The sequence below is a fragment of the Ctenopharyngodon idella genome, chromosome 9 (genome assembly GCF_019924925.1).
Source record: "Ctenopharyngodon idella isolate HZGC_01 chromosome 9, HZGC01, whole genome shotgun sequence".
Classification (NCBI taxonomy): Eukaryota; Metazoa; Chordata; class Actinopteri; order Cypriniformes; family Xenocyprididae; genus Ctenopharyngodon; species Ctenopharyngodon idella.
Genome location: NC_067228.1, coordinates 19093839 through 19116567, shown reverse-complemented (window position 1 = coordinate 19116567; position 22729 = coordinate 19093839). Strand labels below are relative to the sequence as shown.

The 22729-nt window shown below is 38.7% G+C and overlaps 1 protein-coding gene across 6 annotated transcripts in view; it reads right to left on the bottom strand.

Moving 5' to 3' along the window:
* Positions 1 to 22729, bottom strand: part of nalcn (sodium leak channel, non-selective) — a 97019-nt gene that overhangs the window by 72478 nt on the left and 1812 nt on the right. For 3 of the 6 annotated variants that reach the window (XM_051904661.1, XM_051904662.1, XM_051904665.1), the window contains exons 2-12: positions 19521 to 19612; positions 19301 to 19362; positions 18541 to 18681; positions 17724 to 17906; positions 15737 to 15820; positions 15482 to 15621; positions 15272 to 15400; positions 12686 to 12837; positions 9244 to 9386; positions 8572 to 8676; positions 5106 to 5192 (exon numbers count right to left, since the gene is read on the bottom strand). In XM_051904661.1, coding sequence (XP_051760621.1) covers positions 5106 to 5192; positions 8572 to 8676; positions 9244 to 9386; positions 12686 to 12837; positions 15272 to 15400; positions 15482 to 15621; positions 15737 to 15820; positions 17724 to 17906; positions 18541 to 18681; positions 19301 to 19342 — 1206 coding nt within the window. In that variant the 5' untranslated portion in view covers positions 19343 to 19362; positions 19521 to 19612. Of the gene's footprint in view, positions 1 to 5105; positions 5193 to 8571; positions 8677 to 9243; positions 9387 to 12685; positions 12838 to 15271; positions 15401 to 15481; positions 15622 to 15736; positions 15821 to 17723; positions 17907 to 18540; positions 18682 to 19150; positions 19174 to 19300; positions 19363 to 19520; positions 19613 to 22729 lie in introns of those variants that run through there. The other 3 variants (XM_051904664.1, XM_051904663.1, XM_051904666.1) reach the window with 3 other exon arrangements.

Below are 22729 nucleotides of genomic sequence, written 5' to 3'. Positions count from 1 at the left end.
GACAGCCCCTCCCTGGCCCATTCCTCTGAGGAAGGACCTTCTTTCTCAGAGACGGGGCACTCTCTGGCACCCGCGTCCAGACCTCTGGAAACTCCATGTCTGGTCCCTGGACGGGACGCGGAGGTTCTAGGTGACTTACCCCCCGAGGTACTTAACACCATCGCTTCGGCACGTGCTCCGTCTACGAGACGGGCTTACGCCTTGAAGTGGAACCTGTTCGTCGAGTGGTGTTCTTCTCGTCGAGAGGACCCCCGAAGATGCTCGATCGGTGTCGTGCTTTCCTTCTTGCAGCAGGGGTTGGAGCGTAGGCTGTCCCCCTCCACCCTCAAAGTCCATACTGCTGCTATCTCCGCATATCATGACCACATAGATGGCAAATCTGTTGGTCAGCACGACCTGGTCGTCAGGTTCCTTAGGGGGGCGAGGCGGTTAAATCCTCCTCGTCCTCCCTCCATACCCTCTTGGGACCTTGCTCTGGTGCTGAGAGCACTTCAGATTGCTCCCTTTGAGCCCTTGCAATCAGCAGACTTAAAGATTCTGTCTATGAAGACTTTGCTGCTGGTTGCATTGGCCTCCATCAAGAGGGTAGGGGACCTGCAGTCTTTTTCGGTCGACGAATCATGCCTGGAGTTCGGGCCGGGTGACGGCCATGTGGTACTGAGACCCCGGCCTGGCTTGTGCCCAAGGTTCCTACCACTCCCTTCAGGGACCAGGTAGTGAGCCTGCAAGCGCTGCCCTCGGAGGAGGCAGACCCAGCCCTGGCTTTGCTCTGTCCAGTTCGCGCTTTGCGACTGTACATAGACAGAACTCAAAGCTTCAGGACCTCAGACCAGCTCTTTGTCTGTTACGGAGGCCAGCAGAAGGGAAAGGCTGTCTCCAAGCAGAGGATGGCCCACTGGATAGTGGATGCCATCGCCCTGGCTTACCAAGCTCAGGGCGTGCCCTGCCCGCTCAGGTTGCATGCGCACTCCACGAGAGGCGTCGCATCTTCCTGGGCGCTGGCTCGTGGCGCCTCGCTACAGACATCTGTAGAGCTGCGGGCTGGGCGACACCTACACGTTCGCTAGATTCTATAGCCTTCGTGTCGAGCCGGTCTCCTCCCGTGTTCTCACCTCAGGTCAGAGGCACGGAGAGGCCCCGGCTTAGTGTCGGCTTGCTGCGCTTACATGTGCTTTTTTCTCCAGAGAGTCCCTACAAGGCAGACCCTGTTGAGTCCTCCGATCTCCCTTCGGCAGCCGACGTGGCGGAGCGTCTGGCGCTAGGCCTATACTCCGTTGTATCCTTGAGAACCGGGTTTAGGCTGGGTACCATATGTGTGACCCTACTGGGATCCCATATGTCTAGTTCCACGGTTGCTCCTAAACGAAGCCCGTGTCTTTCCCTCTGGGAGAACCCACCTCTCATCGAGTTGGAGTCACCCCAGTTCTTCCATATGTAGTACAGCCTACGGGTTAGTCCATATGTACTTCTCCACTTAACTCCTTCGGGAAGGATGTGGCTTCCGCAGCGTTCCTTTCCCAGCGGAAGGGTACGCTTTCCCAGCGTTATCCAATAGTCTCACTGAATGGGTTTTGGGGAACAGCAGTGATTGACACTCTCTGTGTTAGCCCTGTCCCACCGTCCGTAGGCAAGGGGGTTCAGGTGGCTTACAACAGAGCGCTGGAAGAGGGCAGCCCCTGTGGCGCTTTGGTAGGGATTCCTATTCGTCGGTCTGTCCGACGTACGTCGAACGTGACCGACTGAATGGGAACGTCTCGGTTACAAAGGTAACCCTCGTTCCCTGAAGGAGGGAACGGAGACGTACGTCCCGTCGCCACAGTCGCTGTACCCCGCTGATGCTGCCGCCTATCCGGTTCGGCTCCTCAGCGAAAACCTGAAGATGCAACGCACCTGCTGCTCGTTATATACCCGCGCTGCGAGGCGAGCAGCTGATGCATATGATTGCATGCCAATGTGCATTGGCTCGTTGTAGTTACACTCGAAGTAGATTGGCCTCTCTAGCGAGATTCCTATTCGTCGGTCTGTCCGACGTACGTCTCCGTTCCCTCCTTCAGGGAACGAGGGTTACCTTTGTAACCGAGACGTTGTATTTCTTAACCAACATTAACAAAAAATAATGCCTTCTGTAACAAATGTAGATATTGCTCATTCTTAATCTTAGTTAATGCATTAACTAACATTAAATAATGAGACCTTATTATAAAGTGTTACCTGTTGTTCTTTTCTTTTGCACTTTAATCTGTTTGAAAAATTTTACTTTATAATTTGTGTATTGTGTTATTGTATTTAAACATTCAGACTTCTTTTTGTTATAAGAAAAAGTTCTTAAATCCTGTTATACTATGACACTTTTTTTGCAACTGATTTCAATATCGTGATAATACCGTATACCATGATAAAAGCTTCAGCAATTATCGCAACATGAAAATTTGATATCGTCACATGCCTAAATATGACAGAAATTTCTGTCATATTGTGAGATTCACTCAGGAATCTGTACAAAACTGAAGTGCCCTTTAAGGCAAACCATGTAACCATTCCATATATATATATATTAGCTGTATAAACACTGCCCTACCTTTTTTATTGCAACTTCATTCCCTTTCACAAGGGAAAAAATGAGTTTCCTTTCATTTCAGTCCAGGTTAGTGTTCATTTGTCTGCCATTTGTGGCACGACTCTTCAATAATAGTTCACATTATTGTGCTGAAAGCCATTGTGATTGAAGTCTATGATGAACTACATCTCCACCCACTTGCTGAGTTCTCTCTCTCATTCACCGCATCCCACCCCTGTAACCTTTGCCCCTCTCTGAGGAAATACAAAAGCTTTCCTTTACCTGATGGGATCACCTCATGAAAACCTGGCCCCAGAAATGTCATTAAATGCCAGTCTTTGGTCTTTTTTTTTTCTTTTTTTTTTTTAAACTTGCACTGAATATTTACAAATGCTCTCTACCATGTGCACAATTGAAAAGCCATATGAGGACAAAATTCAAGCTTTTCACCAGGATTACACTGTTAACCCAAATAGTGTGATGATGCATTAAAATGTATTTTTGTATATTAAATTCTATGTGACACTGCTGAGGGTCTATTTTCACTGATGATCTCTCTCCCTTTGTGTAGGCAGCTCTAAAAGGCAGGACTGTTTTTTTAAATGTAAGTACCATTAGACTCTCTCCAGATGCTGTCTTTTCTGCTATTATGGTATTATCAACCTTCAAAAGCCCACTCCATTCTATGACCATTCAAACCCAATTTATAATTTCTCTGCAGTATTAAAATGAGCCATTTAACTTTTTGTCCATTAAAGTCAACCTAAAATGGTATTTGAAATCCTTATTTTCTTTCGACTAACATGTACTGATAAGTCATGCAGAATAAGACAAGGAACATGGTAAATTAAAAGTAAATGGGGTCAGTATTGATTTCATGTTGACTTCAAAATTAATACTCACTGATTTAAAGTAAAATAAGAGGAAAGTGTAAAAAAAACTCTTGTGCTTATGCAAAGATATTAAGTATATTAATATGGGTGTGTGGGAATGTGAGTTACTGTCAGGGCTTTACTGTCAGGTCGTTTCACTCCGAGCAGAATCGGTATTTTAACGTTTCTGTTCCAGCATTCCTTCTGTATTATTAACGTTCCGAAACCGGTTTGTTTAGAAAAAATAACGGTTAATAACGTTATTTTTTAACTTTTTTTTTTTTTTGTTTGCATGTAGCCTACTTAATAATAATAATAATAATAATAATACGTACAGCATTTTATTTAATAAAAAACAAAGAGTATTTGCCGTCTTAGCCAATAGGCCTACAATTATCTTTATAACAAGATTCTGTCCTAATGTAAACCTAATAAAGAAAAGGAAAAACTATCAATGGCAGTGGCATGCACAGACCTGGCAGGGGCGCAATCGCGTTCCGGGGGGGGTATTGTTCTCCCTCGGTAGAAATCGCGTTCCGGGGGGAGAAATGGGAATGCGGGGGCACCGCGATCCCCCACTGTGCACGCCACTGATCAACGGGTTATAAAGTATTTTTAAAATGTTTGCTGCATGGTTAAAAATACCCAAGCTATTCCTGAGAGGAAAAAAGATATGTCGCGTATACGTCGCATTTTATTATTACATTCAGAAATAATGTAAGTTATCGGTAAATAAAATAAAATGTTTACAAATAGCCTAGCCTATATTTATGATATATAATATAATTATAATGTTTGTAAACATAAATTATGAACAAAACTGCCCTATTTTATTTTATCACAAAACCTCTAAAGTTAAGTATTAAGTATTAAGTATTCAGGCTAAATAAACGTCATGCCAAAATGAATTAAAAAAATTTATTATGTATAAGCTTTGTAGCTACTTTACTCGCATTATCGACATCATACTTCACATAATGGCACAGTCAGGCGGTGGTCACGGGTGGTAAATGGCAGATTGTATTACAGAATTGAATTGAGCAGTGTAACGTTTTATATGTTTGGCTGATTGTATTTTATTTTAATTATTTAACAGGCTGCGATATCAAGTAAGCAACACAAGAATTTATGTGCGCGCGCGTGAGGCGCCGGCGTGACCACTGGAATCATTTTTCCTCCTAAGACAGTAAACTGTACTCCGTAATTTATGGTCATACAGTTAAAAGCAAGACATAATTCATACATTTATAAAAGACACTTAAATAACGAAAACAATCAGAATGTCTGTTTCCTTTCCTAGATCTTTGGAGTGCACCACAATAAACCACTTTCATTTTGTTAATCAGTAGACCTAATTATATAGTGAAATATCACGTAGCCTATAGGCCTAAATATTCCCTTTTATTTTATATGTGTTATGTAGGCCTATAGTTATGCCCATAGTTATGCCTGTAGGCCCATCTTTGCTGTGTTCATTCTACAGTCTATTCATTCTCTGTCAAATTCCTACCAGCTAGTTTGAGCGAAATCTAAATGTGGCTATTGCGTTCGGGCCGCCTGCAGCACATTTCTTGCACTCCCACACAGCAGTATGGCATTAGATGTGGCAGTCAGGCAATACTGAGGGTGTGCTGATGGTCGGGGGCGTCAGTGCCATTAAATCGCATGTCTGGTACCTGGAGGCAAGCAGGCGCCCGGCCATGTGGTTTATTCACGTCCACCGCCACGAGCTGCCATCCTCCAGACGCGTCCTCGTGAAACATCTGCCACCAGAAGCAGAGATGAAGAGAGGGAAAGAATGAAGGAGAAAGGGAAGGCCAATTGTTAACAAGTGTGAATGACTGGCAGTTTGTCAGTTAACATAAAATAATTCTAAATGCCATCAAAATGCATATTTGATAACACAAATGTAGAAAATAAAGTGGGGAAAAAATAAGCAAAAGAGTTGGCTTCAAAGACAACTGACACTAACAAAAACAATTGGCAATTATAATTCTTCACCAACTTCATAACCATTTTATAAACACAGGCAAGGTCACAAGAAATTGACTTCATGATCCAGCGAGCATCTATTCACATTTCAGAATCTAAATGCACCATGACTTCACCATGACAGATACGAGGAGACAGTGGCGGAGACAGCAGGGACTAGAGGAGGTAGGCGATGCTTCAGCAGGCACCTTGAATCTGGCAAACAACAGAGGCTACTCATATCCATATGTACACAGCCCAGAACTATCAAATGGCTCTGTACTTGAAGCCTTTTTATCATCTGCCATATGAAAATCTAAATAAAACTTATTGTTCAGAAAACTAATAGCCCTCCTCTCTTCACCAAACCACATAATTTGACATACTATTCATGTCCATAGCACAAAAGGTTTCGAATGAGATGCACATCTATGTGCCACATTAAATGTTGTCGTACATTTTCCAAATATATACTGAGCTTCAGATATTTTGTGCCCCCTACCATTGTTCACATCCCCACCCCCAAGCACAAAAGTGAAAATGTGCCTATGGCTGTTCCTAATATGCACTGCTGCTGTTCCACTTATGTCTGTCTTTTATCAGTTCAGAAGAATAGATAACCAATTAAACCCAAGAGAAATGACAGTCATTAAGCTCACAATGCCCCTTCAGCTCTGACAGATTAAAAAGGTTACCTACATAAATAGATATTTAAAAAGTTTCTCCTCATAGTCTTGTAATTATAACTTTGCCATTCATGTGGTAATCTTCTTAAGGGGCCTTATTGAATTATATTATTTTTTATAAGACAGTCACAAAAGGGATGGTGCAAATCTTGCCAAAGAGTATCATCAGGCCCCAAGAGAACCTTATTCTTTTTATTTCTTTCAGATTAAGGGAATCATTCTAAGTCGCATTGTCAAACACTCAATAAACCAAGGTTTTGTGTACCCTAAGAGATTTTTCTTCAATAAAAACATTTCAGCATAATTAAAATTAAGACACAGAAAGGATATTTGTTTTCAAGGTCACAACACTTAAATTTGTTAACTCAGGGTGCTTTTTAATTCTGGGTAGTCAGGGTTCACGATTTCACACTTTATATTTATAAACCCTGGGTTATCATTCTTATTTGCATATTTATGAGGTCACAATAACATTGTGACCTGCTTTAATAAATGCGCGTCCAAAATTGTATTCAAACATTACTATGACAGTATACCAATGTAAATTGTTTGTATAAATCTGCTTTTATATTACAAATGGTTAAAAAAAGACATTGTGAATTAACTTTCAAAACAGTAACAGACCCTTTAAATTTAAGCTGATGTTTCTTGCCCAATATTTCATGACAGGAAATAACCAACCAAGACTCTCACACACATTCCTAAGCTATTTCTCGCTGTGAAGTTGTAGCCCCCCAAAATGGCCTTACCTAGACCAAGAGCAAAAGACTACATTATACCGTTTTCACTGCAGACATTATAGATAAGGAATCGATTCAAAGTTCTGTAAATGGAAATGGACTTGGAAAACTATATTTTACTGAACACAATTCAACTTTGTGTCCTCAAAATAAGATTTGTCTTATTGCTTTTGAAAGGCTTTACTGTAGATTTGCAACAGAATTGTATTCCATTTTAAAAACCTGTGGCCATCATTTTCTCATTTCTTAATCATTTATTTTATGGTAGTATGGTATTCTTTGGTATAGTGGAGTATCGTGAAACCTGTCAAGAACATGTACAGTTCATTACCACTCAAAAGTTTAGGGTAAGTAAGATTTATTTTAGTTTTTTATTCAGCATGGATGCATTAAATTGATTGAAAGTGACAGTAAAGAAAAAAACTATTTGAAATAAAAGCTGTTCCTTTGAACTTTATATTCATCAAATAATCCTAAAATAAAAGTTTATCATGGTTTCCACAAAAGTAATAAACAGCAAAACATTTTCAACATTGATGATAATAGTTTCACAATATTAGTGTTTTTACTTTAGAGAGAATTTTTTGCCAAAAACAATAACAATAAATATATATTATTATTAAAATGTATATTTAAATGAAATTCTAAAAGTATTTATACATCATAGCATTATTTATATTATGAAAAATATAAAACGATGATTTTCATTCATGTATTTCAGTAACAAAAATAAAATTTGTTTTGGATTACAGAAATGAGAATTTTAAGGGTTCTGGTTTTCTTCATGATTTGTTATTTTTGGTTGAGGTGACATATGTGTCAGGCATTTCTTCATGAGATTTACCCCACTAAAGCAGTGCTGGAATAAATGTTCCTATAACCGTTCTTTTTCCAAAGTGCACTTCTACAACCATAAGACTTGAATAACGGTGGTCAGGTCACTCCTGTGCTGCCAAAAAAGCTGCCAGCTCCACTCATGCCAACCTCCAAGGCTCTGCTCCAGGACTGGCTTTGGCACTGTGACTGGCGCAGTCAGGGAGACACTATGCCTCAGTTCACACAATTACACACACAACTTTTCACACCACGCCCCCACTCCAGATTTTCTGTGCATTTGCACCATTAGCTTGGTTAGTGTGAATTTCGCACCAAACATTAGGTAGGCGATGGTTGTATAAAATCAACAGGACAGGTTTCCCCACAGGAGAGCTTTGCAGGCAGGAAAGCAAGAGCATTTAGGGTTAATTAATTCTCTATATCCTTTCAGTTGATCAGTCACATCAAATCCAAGCTGAATGACACATTCTCTGTCTTTTCCTCTCTTTCAGCCTGCTGTGTTTTCAGCCACCTTCCTCTGTGACTCACCCTTGAGTCTGCCAGCCGCCCAATCAAATCTCTCTGTGCCGTTCGGGGCCCCCACCTAACAAGCAGCCAAATTTATTTAAAAAACAGCTTGCTCTTGGGTGTATCCTGCCTGCTGAAGGCCAGGGAAGCCAGACTCACAGCCTCCAAGGAATTATGGGAAGAATTCCTTCAGATGTCTGTGTTGGTGTGTCGGTCTGTGCTTAATAATCATAAATGCTAATATTGAAGGTTTTGATATTTTTGCTTTGGTTGGTTTAATTACATCTGCCTATATATATTTTGAACAGAGGGATGATCAAAGAGATTAACAAATGTGGAAAATGAATCATACACCGAAGCTAGCTTTTTGTGCAGATGTGCGTAAGTGTATTTGCATTCACCTGTGTAGTAGCTGTTGACGTGGTGCTGCTCCGGGACCCCCACATTTGCTGGAACTGCACTCTGATCTCAGCAAAAGTTTCTATAATCACAGCGATGAACACATTCTGGGAATACAAGAAAATAAATAAATGAATGCCCATAAATTAGGATTTTATTGAATGCTTGTGGTTGTTGTCTGGCATGTGAGTGAAAAGTCTGAACACATATCTGTGTTAATGATAATATGCATACACTATATATCTAACATGTCAGAACTGTTGCCTTTAATTTGTAGTGAGGTTTGAATTCAAAGTGCTAGCTATGTCAAAATTATTTCCTTATTTGGTAATTGATAACCACAAGATTGTTTCAGCAGAGCTTAACTTGCAGTGAACCCTGAATATTCCTCAACCATCTGAATTAAAGGGTGTTTCATAATACATTTTTTCCCCTGAGGTCCACACTACACTTAAACAATTTGTTTAAAACAATTATTTTCATATTTTTAATAATATTTATTATTATATTATTACTGTTTTTACTGTATTTGTTGATCAAATAAATGCATAAGAGAGAGCATAAGAGAGACCTCGAATAACCCTGACTTTTCTATGACTAGAAGGAGGACCCATGTGCAGATTATGACTAAGTTTTTGCAGATCGCTGGTGTGAGAAGAAAAGGCTTTTTCCACCTTGACCAGCCAGGCGAGGAAGAAGATGAGCGTGATGAAGTAGAAATATGAGCGCCAGCGTGGGAAGCTGTCGATGGCTCGATACATGATGAAGACCCATCCCTCCTGAGATGCGGCCTCATATACGGTGAATATACTGGTGCCTGCAAGAGGAAGACAAGAAGGGTCATGACGGGGACACGAGAGGACAGAGGAGGGGGAAAAGCTCATGTTTGGGATGGTCCTGTGCCCCCAGAGTGGTCTGACTGGGCACTGAGACACAAAAATTCAGACATAAACACAGTCTTGGCATTAGTGAACCTTGTCAGGTGCTTCCTATTACCCAGCTATGTGTTTCTGTCTCCAGCAGCCGAATGAGATGGTTATCCGCACTTCTGAAGTACTCTTTGGTTCCATGTTGTGCCAGAGTGTAACAGTATCTGTATATCAAAGGAACTAGGCTATGAAGAACTACACACTCAAGGACGGATTGCATTCATGGCTATGCTGTATTATGTCTTTTTGCTTATGATTATGTATGATGTCTTTTTGATCATACAAGTGTGATTTCATAAAAGATGAGAGGAAAGAGGACAAATCCTCAAGGAACTTATATGAATAGTCTCTTGTTATTTACAGTATTAGTTCTGTTATTTAGCCACCCTCACACTGTTCCGAATCCTGTTTTACGCAAAGGGAGATATTTAGTATTTCATTGTCTTTTCTATACAATAAAAATGAATAGGGATGAACGTCATTATGGCACCATCATGGCACAAAGCATTTTTTTCTGGGAATGCCAGTGTGGACAGCACTCTCCAGGAACTACAGACCTCCTTTACCTTAAGTACTGTATAGTAAATGTTTCTGATCAAAGATCTATCCTTTGCTATTCAAAATTCAAAATAAAACATGATGGCGTTATAAATAGTTGCTCTCTAAGGGCCCTATCAACACCCGGCGCAATGCGACGTCAGGTGCGATGCAAGTGTTTTTTTGCTAGTTTCAGCCCAACGCAGTTATCATTTTCACGTCCAGCGCCCACGTTGTTTAAATAGCAAATGCACCCGTACCCATCTGTTCGCCCATGGGTGTGCTGGTTTGAAAATGTTCAGGCGCATTGCTGGCGTGTTGCTATTTTGAGGCAACTGAAAATGACTGCGCCACTGACCAACAAAAACCTGGTCTAAAGTCAATGGCGCAGTATTTTTTTAAAGGACGCGTTAGTAATATGCGCCTAAAGGCAGGTGCACAAATATTACAAATAAAAATATTACAATATAAAAGATTATTATTGTGTACATAAAGATAAAAATGCCTACATGTCATAATGGATAGTCATTGCATGTATCAGAATTAGATATTTGCAGTAATGAAATTGGCTAATTATTTGACCAATCGTGGCATTACACACATGTACTTAAACTGACTCGTCAGGTTGTGGGTGTCTATATTCCGCCATGTAAATAGCAATCCACCATGGTGCAAGCGCACCTGGCTTTTTAAGGGAATGGGAGATGACACTCTGGCTGGTTAATTGCATGTTATACCCAAAAACACACCCATGATTCATAAAGAGACTAAAAACAACCCTTTTGGACCATGCGTCTGGTGCATTAATTATTACTGTAACAGTATAAGTATTATCAAAATGACACTGTTTCTTAAACAGCTTTGAAATTACATCATAAAATGACCTATTTCATATACATTGTATGATGTGCTCTTTAGTTCCAAGCGCTCAATGATGTTATCTCTGCACTCACGGTGACCCATGATGCCGTGCTGCGATATGGCTGCCAAAGGCCAGCAGGAAGCATGCCACACAGTTCTGCTTCCTGCCATTTCCCACCAGGTCTGAGGGCAGAATGGGCCAAGGACACTGGCAGGGCCCTGTAAAGGTTAGCTTCACCAACAATACACATATCCTTTACAGGGACCCATATTGATGAAATACACTGTTTCAATTGTTTGTTTTTTTTCACAAAAGTGTGTTAAATCAATATGTAATTCACATTAGATAAAGTACATGCTTTAGTATAAACAGTAACAGAGTCTTTCCCTGGATGAATTAGAGGGAAATACACTTGGCAAACTAAGGACTAAAAATCACTTAGGGATAAATCATTGTGTCCAGAGATGCCTAGCAAAGGAAACTCTATTCCGATTTCTTACTGGATGGCCTAAGAAAGGGAATCAAGACTCCAATTTTGACGAAAAAAGACAATATTCAAAGAGCCTTGACTGTGTTCCTACAACTCTAAAAAAATTGTGGTGGGGTCAGTGAAAACTTTGGCAGTCCAACTGGATCTGCAAAAAAAAAAAAAAAAAAGATGTTAACTCTGATATGGGATTTTTCCAATCATACTTTATGTTTCTGCCTCCCTGAATCTTGGAAGCCAAAATAAGCCATTGTTGTGGAGGCTGCAAATCGCACTGTGAACAAGGATGAATGGACAACAGATCACTGATGCAGGAGCAGTTCTGGTTGACTTACACATGACTTATCTGTGTACTGAACTCTATAAAAAGGACGAAGAAGGGCCCTTTCGCAGATCTTAATGTTCTGTAAGTCAACGGTTCAAAGCCACGACTGTTTTTCTAGGGAAAAGCCTCCCTTCATGGCTATTTGGAGATTAGTGGCAATGCTCTGTGCACCTTTCTAGTGGATTTATCTCAAATGGAAGCGTTTAAAAAAATAAAAAAATGTGGCATGCTGCTTCGTACACATCAAGGTGCTTAAATAAACTGGTCTATTTGTGAAGCTGCCCTCACAATGCTTTGAAATATAAGCTTTGCTGAAAACATTTCCTAAATGCAGAGTGAGAGGGCATTTATCTGTTTATGTTTACTTGCACATAATGCATAGATCAACTCAAAACGCTTCTGCCAACAACGCTATAATTAATCACACTTTGTCAAAAAAGACATAATTGCTCTTAATCACTGTAAATAATTATAAAGGGCAGAGATGGTATAACTTTCCACAGAAAACTAAAACTAGATCAATCAGGCTCATATTTCCTGGTAAATATAATAATAATAATATTCCAGGGATAATGTTTTAGTGAAGTAAAACAATAATATTCATAATAACAGCAGGACAAATTGGCCAAGTGCAAATTTGGAGACATACAAAAAAAAGTGAATTATAAAGCAGATAGTTCTTATCTTCTTTATCTTAATTGGATGAGCCGTGTTCAGAAATATTTTACAATAATGCATATTCTATGTCATATTATTATATGATTGGTAACTGTTATTAACTGATATATTACTACAACATTGCTAATATGTAAGTTAGGTTAGGGATTTTTCATTTGAAGGAAGATGTGAGCTGTAATTTTGCACAGGCAAGCACCACTCATCTATTCTTCAGAAAACAGAGCAGTTGAAAAATTAACACAGAGAAGAAACAAAATTACAAACACCATTTTATCACGTAAGCGCCGCAATGACTCACCAAGCTCATTGAAGCCACTATATCCAAGTTCCTGTCTGCTAAGTCCAAAGTCTTCCAGATCCACACACTTAAACCCTGCCGGACACTGATAACCCTCCCCATTTGGAGAGCAGTGTGTATCAGGGATCGCAAGGCTGTTCCATGTCACACTACTGGAAAAAGACCAGAGTGAGATTTCAAAGAATCATCATCAAATGTTATATCTGATCAAATTAACCATTATTTTGTAACAGGCCATCTGGTGTTTTCTCACAGATTAGCAGTGTTATCCTGGTCCTCTTTGGCAACACACACAGTCAGCATTTGGGACTGACAACCGTATTTACTAACAGGTGTGACTGGCCTGTACACGAGTTTTACAGGAGAATATTCATACAGGAGAATACATGCATACATGTACCCATCCTCATTTGTATCCATCCTCAGGCTAAGCAAAAGCTCTTCACCACAATGGTAACCAAGTGCAGTTAAAATGGTTCTAAATACCAACATAATTTAACATTAAACAAGATCAAGTCTTCCCCTTTTCTCATCTTGCTCAAAAACATATAAAATAATTTTACTCTTCACATTACAGTAAGTCCAATGAAAAGCATGCTAGAAATACAGTTTCACTAATGTCAACAACAAAAAATAATTTTAATACTTTTAATACTTCACATTCGACATACATAATTTAATCTACAGTATTAGATTGCACATTTTAGTGAATTACATTCATTTAAAGCCAAGAAATCAAGTTTAGATGGGAAACACAATTTTGTTATGTAAATCAGACATCCTGTGTTTTCCTGTTTTTCTTCCTTACACACACACTTGCTCATTTTATTTTCTCAGATTTTAATTTTTCGATTTGCTTAGCTTATAAACTGCATCCGCTCTATTTCATAACTGAATTATGTATAAACAGAAGTGTATTTAGCACTCTGAACAAAACTGATGACCTTAATGTCCCTGAAAGATGATAAAGATACACATATTCTAACACACATACACATACAGACAGCTTTAGTTTGGGCCACAGGTGTTACTTCAGGAGGCACTTGATGTCTCTAATGAAAATTAATGCTTTCAAATTGGCTCGCCAGACATACTTTCAAATTGTTTATTAAAGACTCTGAAACGAGTAGGGATCATTGATTGCAGTATCACAAAGGCCAATCAAAGCCACAACAGCGAATCAAAATAGCTTTAATTATACAGTGATAAATAATCCACCAAAGACATCATCCCTGTGAAGAAACTGAAAACAAACACTAGTCAAAAGATACCGATAACATCATAAAATCCATTTTATTTGAAAATGGACATGCCTTTTGATTGATACTTCTTTTACCACTATATAATATAATATAAAAATGGTAAGAAATAGAGACGGAAACAGAGATTGTATCATATTGATCACCTGTCATAACATGCTGCCTGTAATTGAGAGAAACGTGTGGAACATTTTCTGAACAAGGTGACAGTTTATGATTGGCAAGGTCACAAGGCCTGTGCTCATCCATATTGTAAGCACCTAAAAAATAAAACGTTGAGACATCAAATCTAAAAATGTATCCCCAACAGACACAAGTCTGGCAAACTCCCTAGCACATTTATCCCATTGAATCCCTGTGTAATTCAGATAGCGACTCTGTGCCAAGGACAAGTATTGTAGTTCTGCAAGATAATCAACACTGAGTTTTTCTGAAATACACTTACATGATGCATGAAAATTCTGCCCAAATACATATATTATATGGCAGACAATATTTTTTACCCTGCGCCTAACACCTTTTGAACGATAATATATTGAATGTCAGTGCAGTGAAATATCTCGCAATATAAAAGCTCTTTTCTCTCATGCACATATAGACGGATTGAGGCCAAGCTGCTGAAAAGAGGCGAGCATATGCATGATGCCCAGGCAACACAGGAAACGTTAATTATTGTGATTAGTGCTCAGCACACTCCTCTGTTGCTGATGGTTTAGGTTCTTTGTTTTAGAGCCGGCTTGACACACCACTCATCAAGGGAATATTAAATAGGCCTGGGTTTTAAAAGAGAACCACCTCCACAGCTCCATACACACACTGCATTAAGACTGCGCTCAACCCTGCTTTCGTCACGCCCTCAAGTTGGGATGCGTGCTTCCAGCAAGATTTACTGTTCATTTTTAGACATGAATTTCCGCTGGCTTATCAAGCGCTTCCATGTGAAATGAATAAGAAATTCAGACAAACATATCATATAATGTGGCCGTTCTTACTGGAGTGTTTATGAGGCCGTGACATCACATGATGAAAATGATGATCTGTTATTAATACCGTTTACAGCTGCTGATGGGATTTGTATTCCAAAGAACAGATGTGTGTGGGAGGTGTACAGCAACAGACGCATACTTCTTATCTCGCGCTGATGCCAGGAAAAACTGCAGCATAATGTTAAATCCCCTGATTCATCCCAGGGATAATAAACCAGAAGGAGTGTGATAAAACTGGCCACACAAAGACAAGTTCTTGATTTCTTGGACTATTAGGTTAAATGATTTTATTGGATTTAAAGAGAATAGTTGAGAGAATAATGATGATGAAATTTGCTTACCCGTTCTGCGTATCATTGGTGACACAGTGATGATTGAAGGTGCCAAACATCTGAACACCCAGGATTCCATACAGGAGCAGGAAGAATAGCAAAAATATGGACACACTCCAGATCTGCTCCCCCGACCGCCTGAAAGGAAGTGAATTTTAAGTGGTTGATATGGAAACAAGATGACAATTCTCACATTATTTGCGCTTGAGGGGCTCTTACTTGAGAATGTTGGTTATCCGGGTGCGTGGCAGTTCAAATCGGAAGTAGATCCGGAAGGCTCGAATCATAACGAGGGCCCTCGGTATGCGTAACATTCCCCAGGGTGACATTTGGTCCACAATCTCTGCTATTTCAAACACCTTGAGACCATTCAGACGAACAAGATGATGAGTGGAGTTACCTATGAAGCTCACTCCTTTTTAATTTGAAAGAAACAATTCAATTTGGAAATAACACTGAACACAATTTCAATACCTGAAGCACAAGAGAGACCCAGAGGAAGACCACCATGAAGCCATCAAACATGCACCAGCGGTCTTTAACATAGGAGTTCTCTCCCTGGAAACAGAGGCAGGTGATAAGACACAGGCTGTAAATGAAAGTCCACAGGTGAGTGGCAGCTGGTCTACCGGTCTAATGAAAGATTGTGGCAGCTGTTAACAACAGCCAGCCAAATTCTGCAATGTGAGTATTTATCCAGCCAGACATTGCCTAACAAGCATGCACCCTACCTAGAAAAAGTAAACATGGCACAAAAAATATAGGTAATCAGAACAATCAAACTATGTCTCTAATTGGTAAATATTCAGGTGGAAATATTCATGTGGAAGCATAACATGCCCATGAAAAAAATAACTATATAAAAAGATAACTATATATTTTTGTTCATGTAACTGGTTTCTTTTAAGCATTTATTTTTAAGCTTTCACTAGTTTATTTAAAATAGTCCTATATTTAAATTTTCTGGTTTAAGAAATAACAGTAAAGAGACATACACACATACATACATACATAAATGTCAATAAGTATTCAAAAAATATTAAGCGGCACAACTGTTTTCAACATTGATATTAATGAGAAATGTTTCTTGAGAAGTAAGTCATCATATTAGAATGATTTCTGAAGGATCATGTGACACTGAAGACTGCTGAAAATTTAGCTTTGCCATCACATGGATAAATTACGTTTTAAAATATATTCAAATAGAAAAGAGATATTTTAAATTGTAATAATATTTCACAATATTACTGTTTTTACTGTATATTTGATCAAATAAATGCAGCAGGGGTGAACATAAAAGATCTTACCGACCCCAAAGTTTTTAACAGTAGTATATGTTTTTTTGTTTTTGTTTTTTTTAAAGTACATATATTCCATACAGTCTTTAAAAAAATATTAGGTCAGAAAGGGTTTGTTTTTAAATAGAGTGCAGCATGTCAAACTGCATGACACCATAGGGTTTGTCATGTCAACTACCTATTCACACATGCAGCTGGTGCACAGGAAATGACATCAGAGATGTCACGTGCTCAGGTTTGTTTGCTTGAGTACAGATTGTGTTCACGCTCCAGTGGCTTTTCTTTGATAGAGAGACAGATACTTCAGTGGATGAAGCACTTGTTCCAAGACATCTGCCCAGAAATCCCCTGGGATTTCAGAGCCTCTGATCAGCTCCAGTGCTCAGATCTCACACTGTATTAGTAGGCCACGAGCATGATTTTTTAAATGGATAGCATTCAAATTGTGTAAAGGTCTGACTGACTTTATTAATTGGCAACTAGGAGAGACTGAATTTGAAATAGTTAATGTTGATGAATGAGCTACTAAATCAAATGAAAAGAAATTGCCTAATTCACAACAGATAATGAATTATTTAAATTAAATCAATGCTTAGACTACTGCATTAGTAACTGTTCATAATGCTGTGTTCAAGTCCAGAATATACCTAATGACCAAAAATATGCCTGGTAACAGTGATAAAGAAAAACACAAGTCTGATTTTCACAGATCATAAGCACCCTAAAGATAGAAATACAAAACAAATATACTGGCCTAATTAACTGAGTTGAGGTTACTGTATAATAATGTTGTTACTCTCCTTCAATAACATTGAAATGCATGTGTTAACTTAGCATTTAATTGCTGCAAGGTTAATCACCCTGTGCTCATACGATCTCAGGGCTAAAAAACAAATTAATTACTCTATCTTCTACATAAACCTTACTGCTTTCTATGCCAGAGGAAAGATAAGGAAAATCCTGTATGCATCTTGTGGCTGGTTCAGAAGGCAAATTATTCACTATTCAATATCTCTCTATGGGGTTGTTATTCCTGATTCACCAATTAAACTGCCCACACGTTATTTAGCCACCTGCCCATTTTATTCACTTCAAAGGACAGTCTTTTTCCCCCTCATTTTATTTCTGCTATAAATCGTGATAATGCTGATTGAGTGTGTTACCTTGATAATGCCCCTGATATGCATTTTGGCGATCATCTCTGCAGTGTAGAGGAACATCAGCAGTGTGTCCAGGGTGAAGGTGACATACTGCAGGGGCGGGTAGTGCTCAAAGGTCTTAGGTGTATTCATACAGACCGAAATGACACTGATTATAGCACAGGCCCGCAGGAGAGAATGAACCCACTGAGGACAAAAAACACAATCTGTTTTAGAGTGTGGCACATACTCAGGGTTTCAGTTTTGCACCTTGTCCTGACTGATCGGGTACTGTCGAAAAAATGGATAGCGGGCTTTGTCTGTCCACTATAAACTAAGCAAAAGGAATTAGTTTAAAGAAATAGTTCACCTGAAAAGGAAAATTCACTATTCACCATCCAAAAGCGACTAAAAAAAAGCTCCTTAAAAGAAGTCAATATGATTTTTTGCTCTATACTCCAAGATTTCTTATGCCAAACAATTTTTCACTGAAAATCTTGGTCTCTGCTATACAGTAGAGGATTTTCAATGAATAGCAAGTTATATTTCAAGCTGCTCCTCACAAAAAGCTATTGTATGGTTTCAGGAGACTTGGATTATAGCACACGAGATGGGCTACATGTATAATCTTTATTTGTCCTTTTTGAATCTTAAAGGTCCCTGGTCACTATAAAAAGAGCAGCATGAACATTATTCTGAATCTTCTTTTGTGTTCAATGCGAGAAAGAAATCATACCATTTTGGAATGACAAGAGTGCAAGTGAATAATTACACAATTTTCATTTCTGTGTGAATGTGGGTCAGAAATTAGTGATCAGATTTTAGAGATTTGTTCACATACTGGTTTGTTGATCCAAAGAATGTCAGCACTGTCTGTCAGTGTTTCATCTGGTCCAAAGTCGGTCATGGGCTGGGCCTCGACCCGCGAGCTCTGCTTCCTCTTCAGCATGCTTGGGCTCGCTGTGCTATAGAGAGAGTGGATCTGAAAGACAAAAGCACATCGACCACAAATGCTAACTTAAACTACACATCAGGCAAAGCTCAAATTCTGTTTGTAGCCATGAGATATTTTCTTTATTGGATGCTAACTCAATTGAATATGTGCACTAAGCAATTATATTACAAAAATAGAATATTAGAAAAATGAAAATCAATTTAGTTTAGCAAAATTTAGCAACAGCCTAAATGCTAATTACTATAATTATGTGGTATAAAAAGCACCAGATAGGAAGTGTCATGTCAAAAGTCCTAAGCAAAGAAACGTCTAGTAACTACAGTGGCATGCAAACAGATTTGAGCCATGTGTTCATTGTGGCTGTACAGTACAACATGAGGACACAGCTCAGTATGGTACCAGACAGTATGTAGTGTTGCAGTCACCATAAACACAATCAAGCACATGATGTACATAAAACACAGACTGTTGACTTCACACAGAAATACTGACTTACCTTCTGCAAAGATCACACTGGATCTTCAGCGTAACACAAACGACAGGCGACCGATAATGAGACTGCATAATATCAGCACTAGAGCCATTCATACCGAGGACAATAATAAAACATGGATATCACACACTCACTGAAACAAAGCGCACATACCAACGGGAAAAGTAAAGCTGAAATTGCTCCAGCACTGCACATAACATGCGATCAGGCATACCCTGTAAATAACACACAACAGTTAGTCAACATGGCATATGGTGTACCAAACGGGTACAATTATATCGACAAATAATGTCCACCACATCAGACAAGGAATATATGCAACACTGAGTGGCGGAGCCATGGACGGATGGGATTGTGGGACCAGGTTACTCACGGTCAGGCTCCTCATTGGTGCATTCATCCCCGGCATAGAGAGGAATGGAATTCAGTACAAAAGACAGCTGATCGGTAGAGTTGAGGCCTGTCCTGCAAGAGCATCATTAGCCTTTTATTCTTATTTATAAAGGAGTCCAGTCAATGAATGTTGCATCACATAACAGCTGAAAGCTTGACCTTTACATGTGATATCAACACAAAAGCAAAAAATCAGCTCCACCGAACTGTCATGCCTAGTAAGGTCAGGCGGCTTTTGTATGTCAAACATCGTATAACATGATGAAGAGCTTTTCTGGAGTCGGTAAACATTTCAAAGTCAGATGTAACACAAAAAGCACAGTCAAGGTCATTCGAAGGTCGATTTAGAACAATGGCAAGATGCACAAAAAGTGTGCATCTGATAAAAATGTGAAGTCTACAAAGGAAAGTTGAATCTTAAAAGTTCTTACATTTATGTCAAGAACATAGTGGTCTGCTCAGAACAGCTTCTATGTAGTCACAGGCAATTTGCGAAGTAATTGCTACAGTTAGCATATGTTGATAGATAGAGGTTTGAAGACAAGTGAAAACTAAATTACAGGGTGTAAGTGCAGTAATGTAGGAGTAAGTTGCAGAAGACTACAATTACTTTCACTTTTTCAGAAAGGACTATTTGCCTAAAGCCAGGATGCAATCACTAAACACTTTAATGGTGGCTGATGTTGTTTTTTAAGGCTCGCTTGTTACATAAATGTTTTGTATTTTAGATTAGATTGTATAGGCTATGAGAAGGATAATTATTTTCCCAAAGGCTTTTTTGTTTCTAAAATTTGCTACAGAATTTATTATCTAATTCTCACTTCATTGTATTATGCTTGATCCAAGTTATGTATACCAACCTATACCAAAATATATAAAAACCTATAACAAAATCTATTTAAAATACATTTATTTCACACTACGTACACTTCAAATCCATTAACATATTTATTGACATATCACTTAAGACTTACTGATATAAAAGGATAATTAAGCTGTATTTGGACTATTTCTTTATTGCACATATTATGCCTAAAAAGTGTTTTAATATCACTATTAATAATGATTGCATGATCTTTGTTTGTATAATAATAGTCTTTAAATGCAAGATATCTAAAGTGTATCTAAAGTATACTTGCAATAGTTCCACTTCAGCACAATCAAATATACTTTAGTACAGAGATGGGCAGTATTTTAATTAAAATACGTATTTAATTACTTTTGAGTATTTTGTCATTTGTATTTTCCTTAACAAAGAAAAAATCAAATAATTTGTAATTAAATACTTTGAGGAAGAGTATTTTGTATTTAAAATACTAAAAATACATTCAAATATGTTATTTTATTCTCACATACAGGTCACCATTTTCGGAGACGCTAGCAATATCGAGCAAGCTTTAAAAGCATAAGATCCCACCCTCCCTTCAGAGCATCTCCAAAGTCACGCCTCCTTCAAAACACATGAACACGCACAGCAGGGAGCAAAAGCATCACGAGAGACAGCGTTAAATTTCCTCATGTCTCAAAGCACATAACATTACAATAATAACGAACATAAACAACTTAAAGAGTTCTGACCTGTACCACCTGACTGCTGCAGATTCATTTCGGAGTTGGTAGCGTTGCCATGAGTGTTGCCGCTCTTAGTATAACGTCACGGGTTGCCATCTCTTAATTACGGTAGTTATGGCGTGAGTGCAGCATAAGCTCATTGTTTTGGTTCAGGAGGAACTGTAACGGTGCATTCACACGGGGAGTTGGCGTCAACGCTTGATGGAGGGCGTGTCTGAAGCTTGGTGCTGACGCGACCATCATAGGGAAAACAGCCAATCACATTACTTTCCGGTGTTGCATGAATGCATTGAATTGGTTAATGTCTGCGCTAGGGTATTTGCATAAGGCGATCTGATGAACGCCTGGCTGACGTTTGCGTTGGCACTTGAAAAGTTCAGAAATTTTTAACTTCTGCCACGAGCAACGCAAATGAAGCGACCCACAATTCAGTTCGGCAACGCATGACGTCACCTATTCAAAGTAAATGAGAAGCGTTAACGCCAACGCCCCGTGTGAATGCACTATAAAAGGCAGCAACTGTTTCGGTTGCTGAGCTCGTGACCGTTGTCTGTCTTATTTTGCATAGCAAGGTCAGAAGCAGGTAAAGAAGCTGCTTTTGTGCTCAGTGAAACTGCTTTAAGGTAAAGTATCTAGTAAAATATACTATCAGATATTATTCACTGAATGCCTTTATAGGACAAAGATTAACGTAAATGGCTAGAACTTGCTGGCTAAAGCATGATGTGCGCTGTTTAGTGATGCGCAAATTCGCAGTTATATCCGCGGGCGCTGCAGATAATCCATGGACGGGTAGGTCAAGAAATAAAAAAATAACATTAATTAATTGAAAACACAGTCGGTCGTGTCTTAAATTAATGTAACCATAAGTATATTAGTTCGTTCGTGCATTCGTTCTTAAAGTGATAGCAGCCTAATAAACCTGCTGCTGTCTGTCATTATTGTTAATCAAGCAACAAAAGAAAAAGCATTCAAGCATTCAAAGGCCGGTAGGTTAGTGGGGAAATATATTTATTTATTATTCAGAATGCACATTTGGAAGGGAAATATATTAATAAACATTTCAGCAGGTTGAAGATAATTAATGTTAATGCAGAGAATATGATTAATTGTTTAAAAAACATTTTGCAGCCCTAAAACGTAGTAATAATTCACATTTTCATTAGAAGCTCTCTGTATGTAAGTGCGCTGAACGCTGACCGGAAACGCTCGAGCCGTAATAAGTAGAATGCGGAAGTAGTTGTGCAAGTAGTCCATTGTTACAGAGAGCACTTCAAATGATTGCGTGTAAGTTTTGTTTGTATTTTTGTATTTTCAAATTACAAATTACTTGTATTTTAATTAAATACATTTTTTACAGCAGTATTTTGTATTTTATTTAAATACATTTGATGAGTAAGTATTTGTAATTCGTAACTAAATACTTTTTGATGTATCTATGCCCATCTCTGCTTAAGTATATGTTTATTTGGACCTCAGCACTACTTTCACACAATTAAAGTACATTAAGTACAAAAATCAGTTGTTTCAATTTAGCAGACTTTAAGTATACCAGTTTAGTATACCAAAAGTACAACTGCAGGGTATTTTTATATAGCACATAAATATGTAAATGTA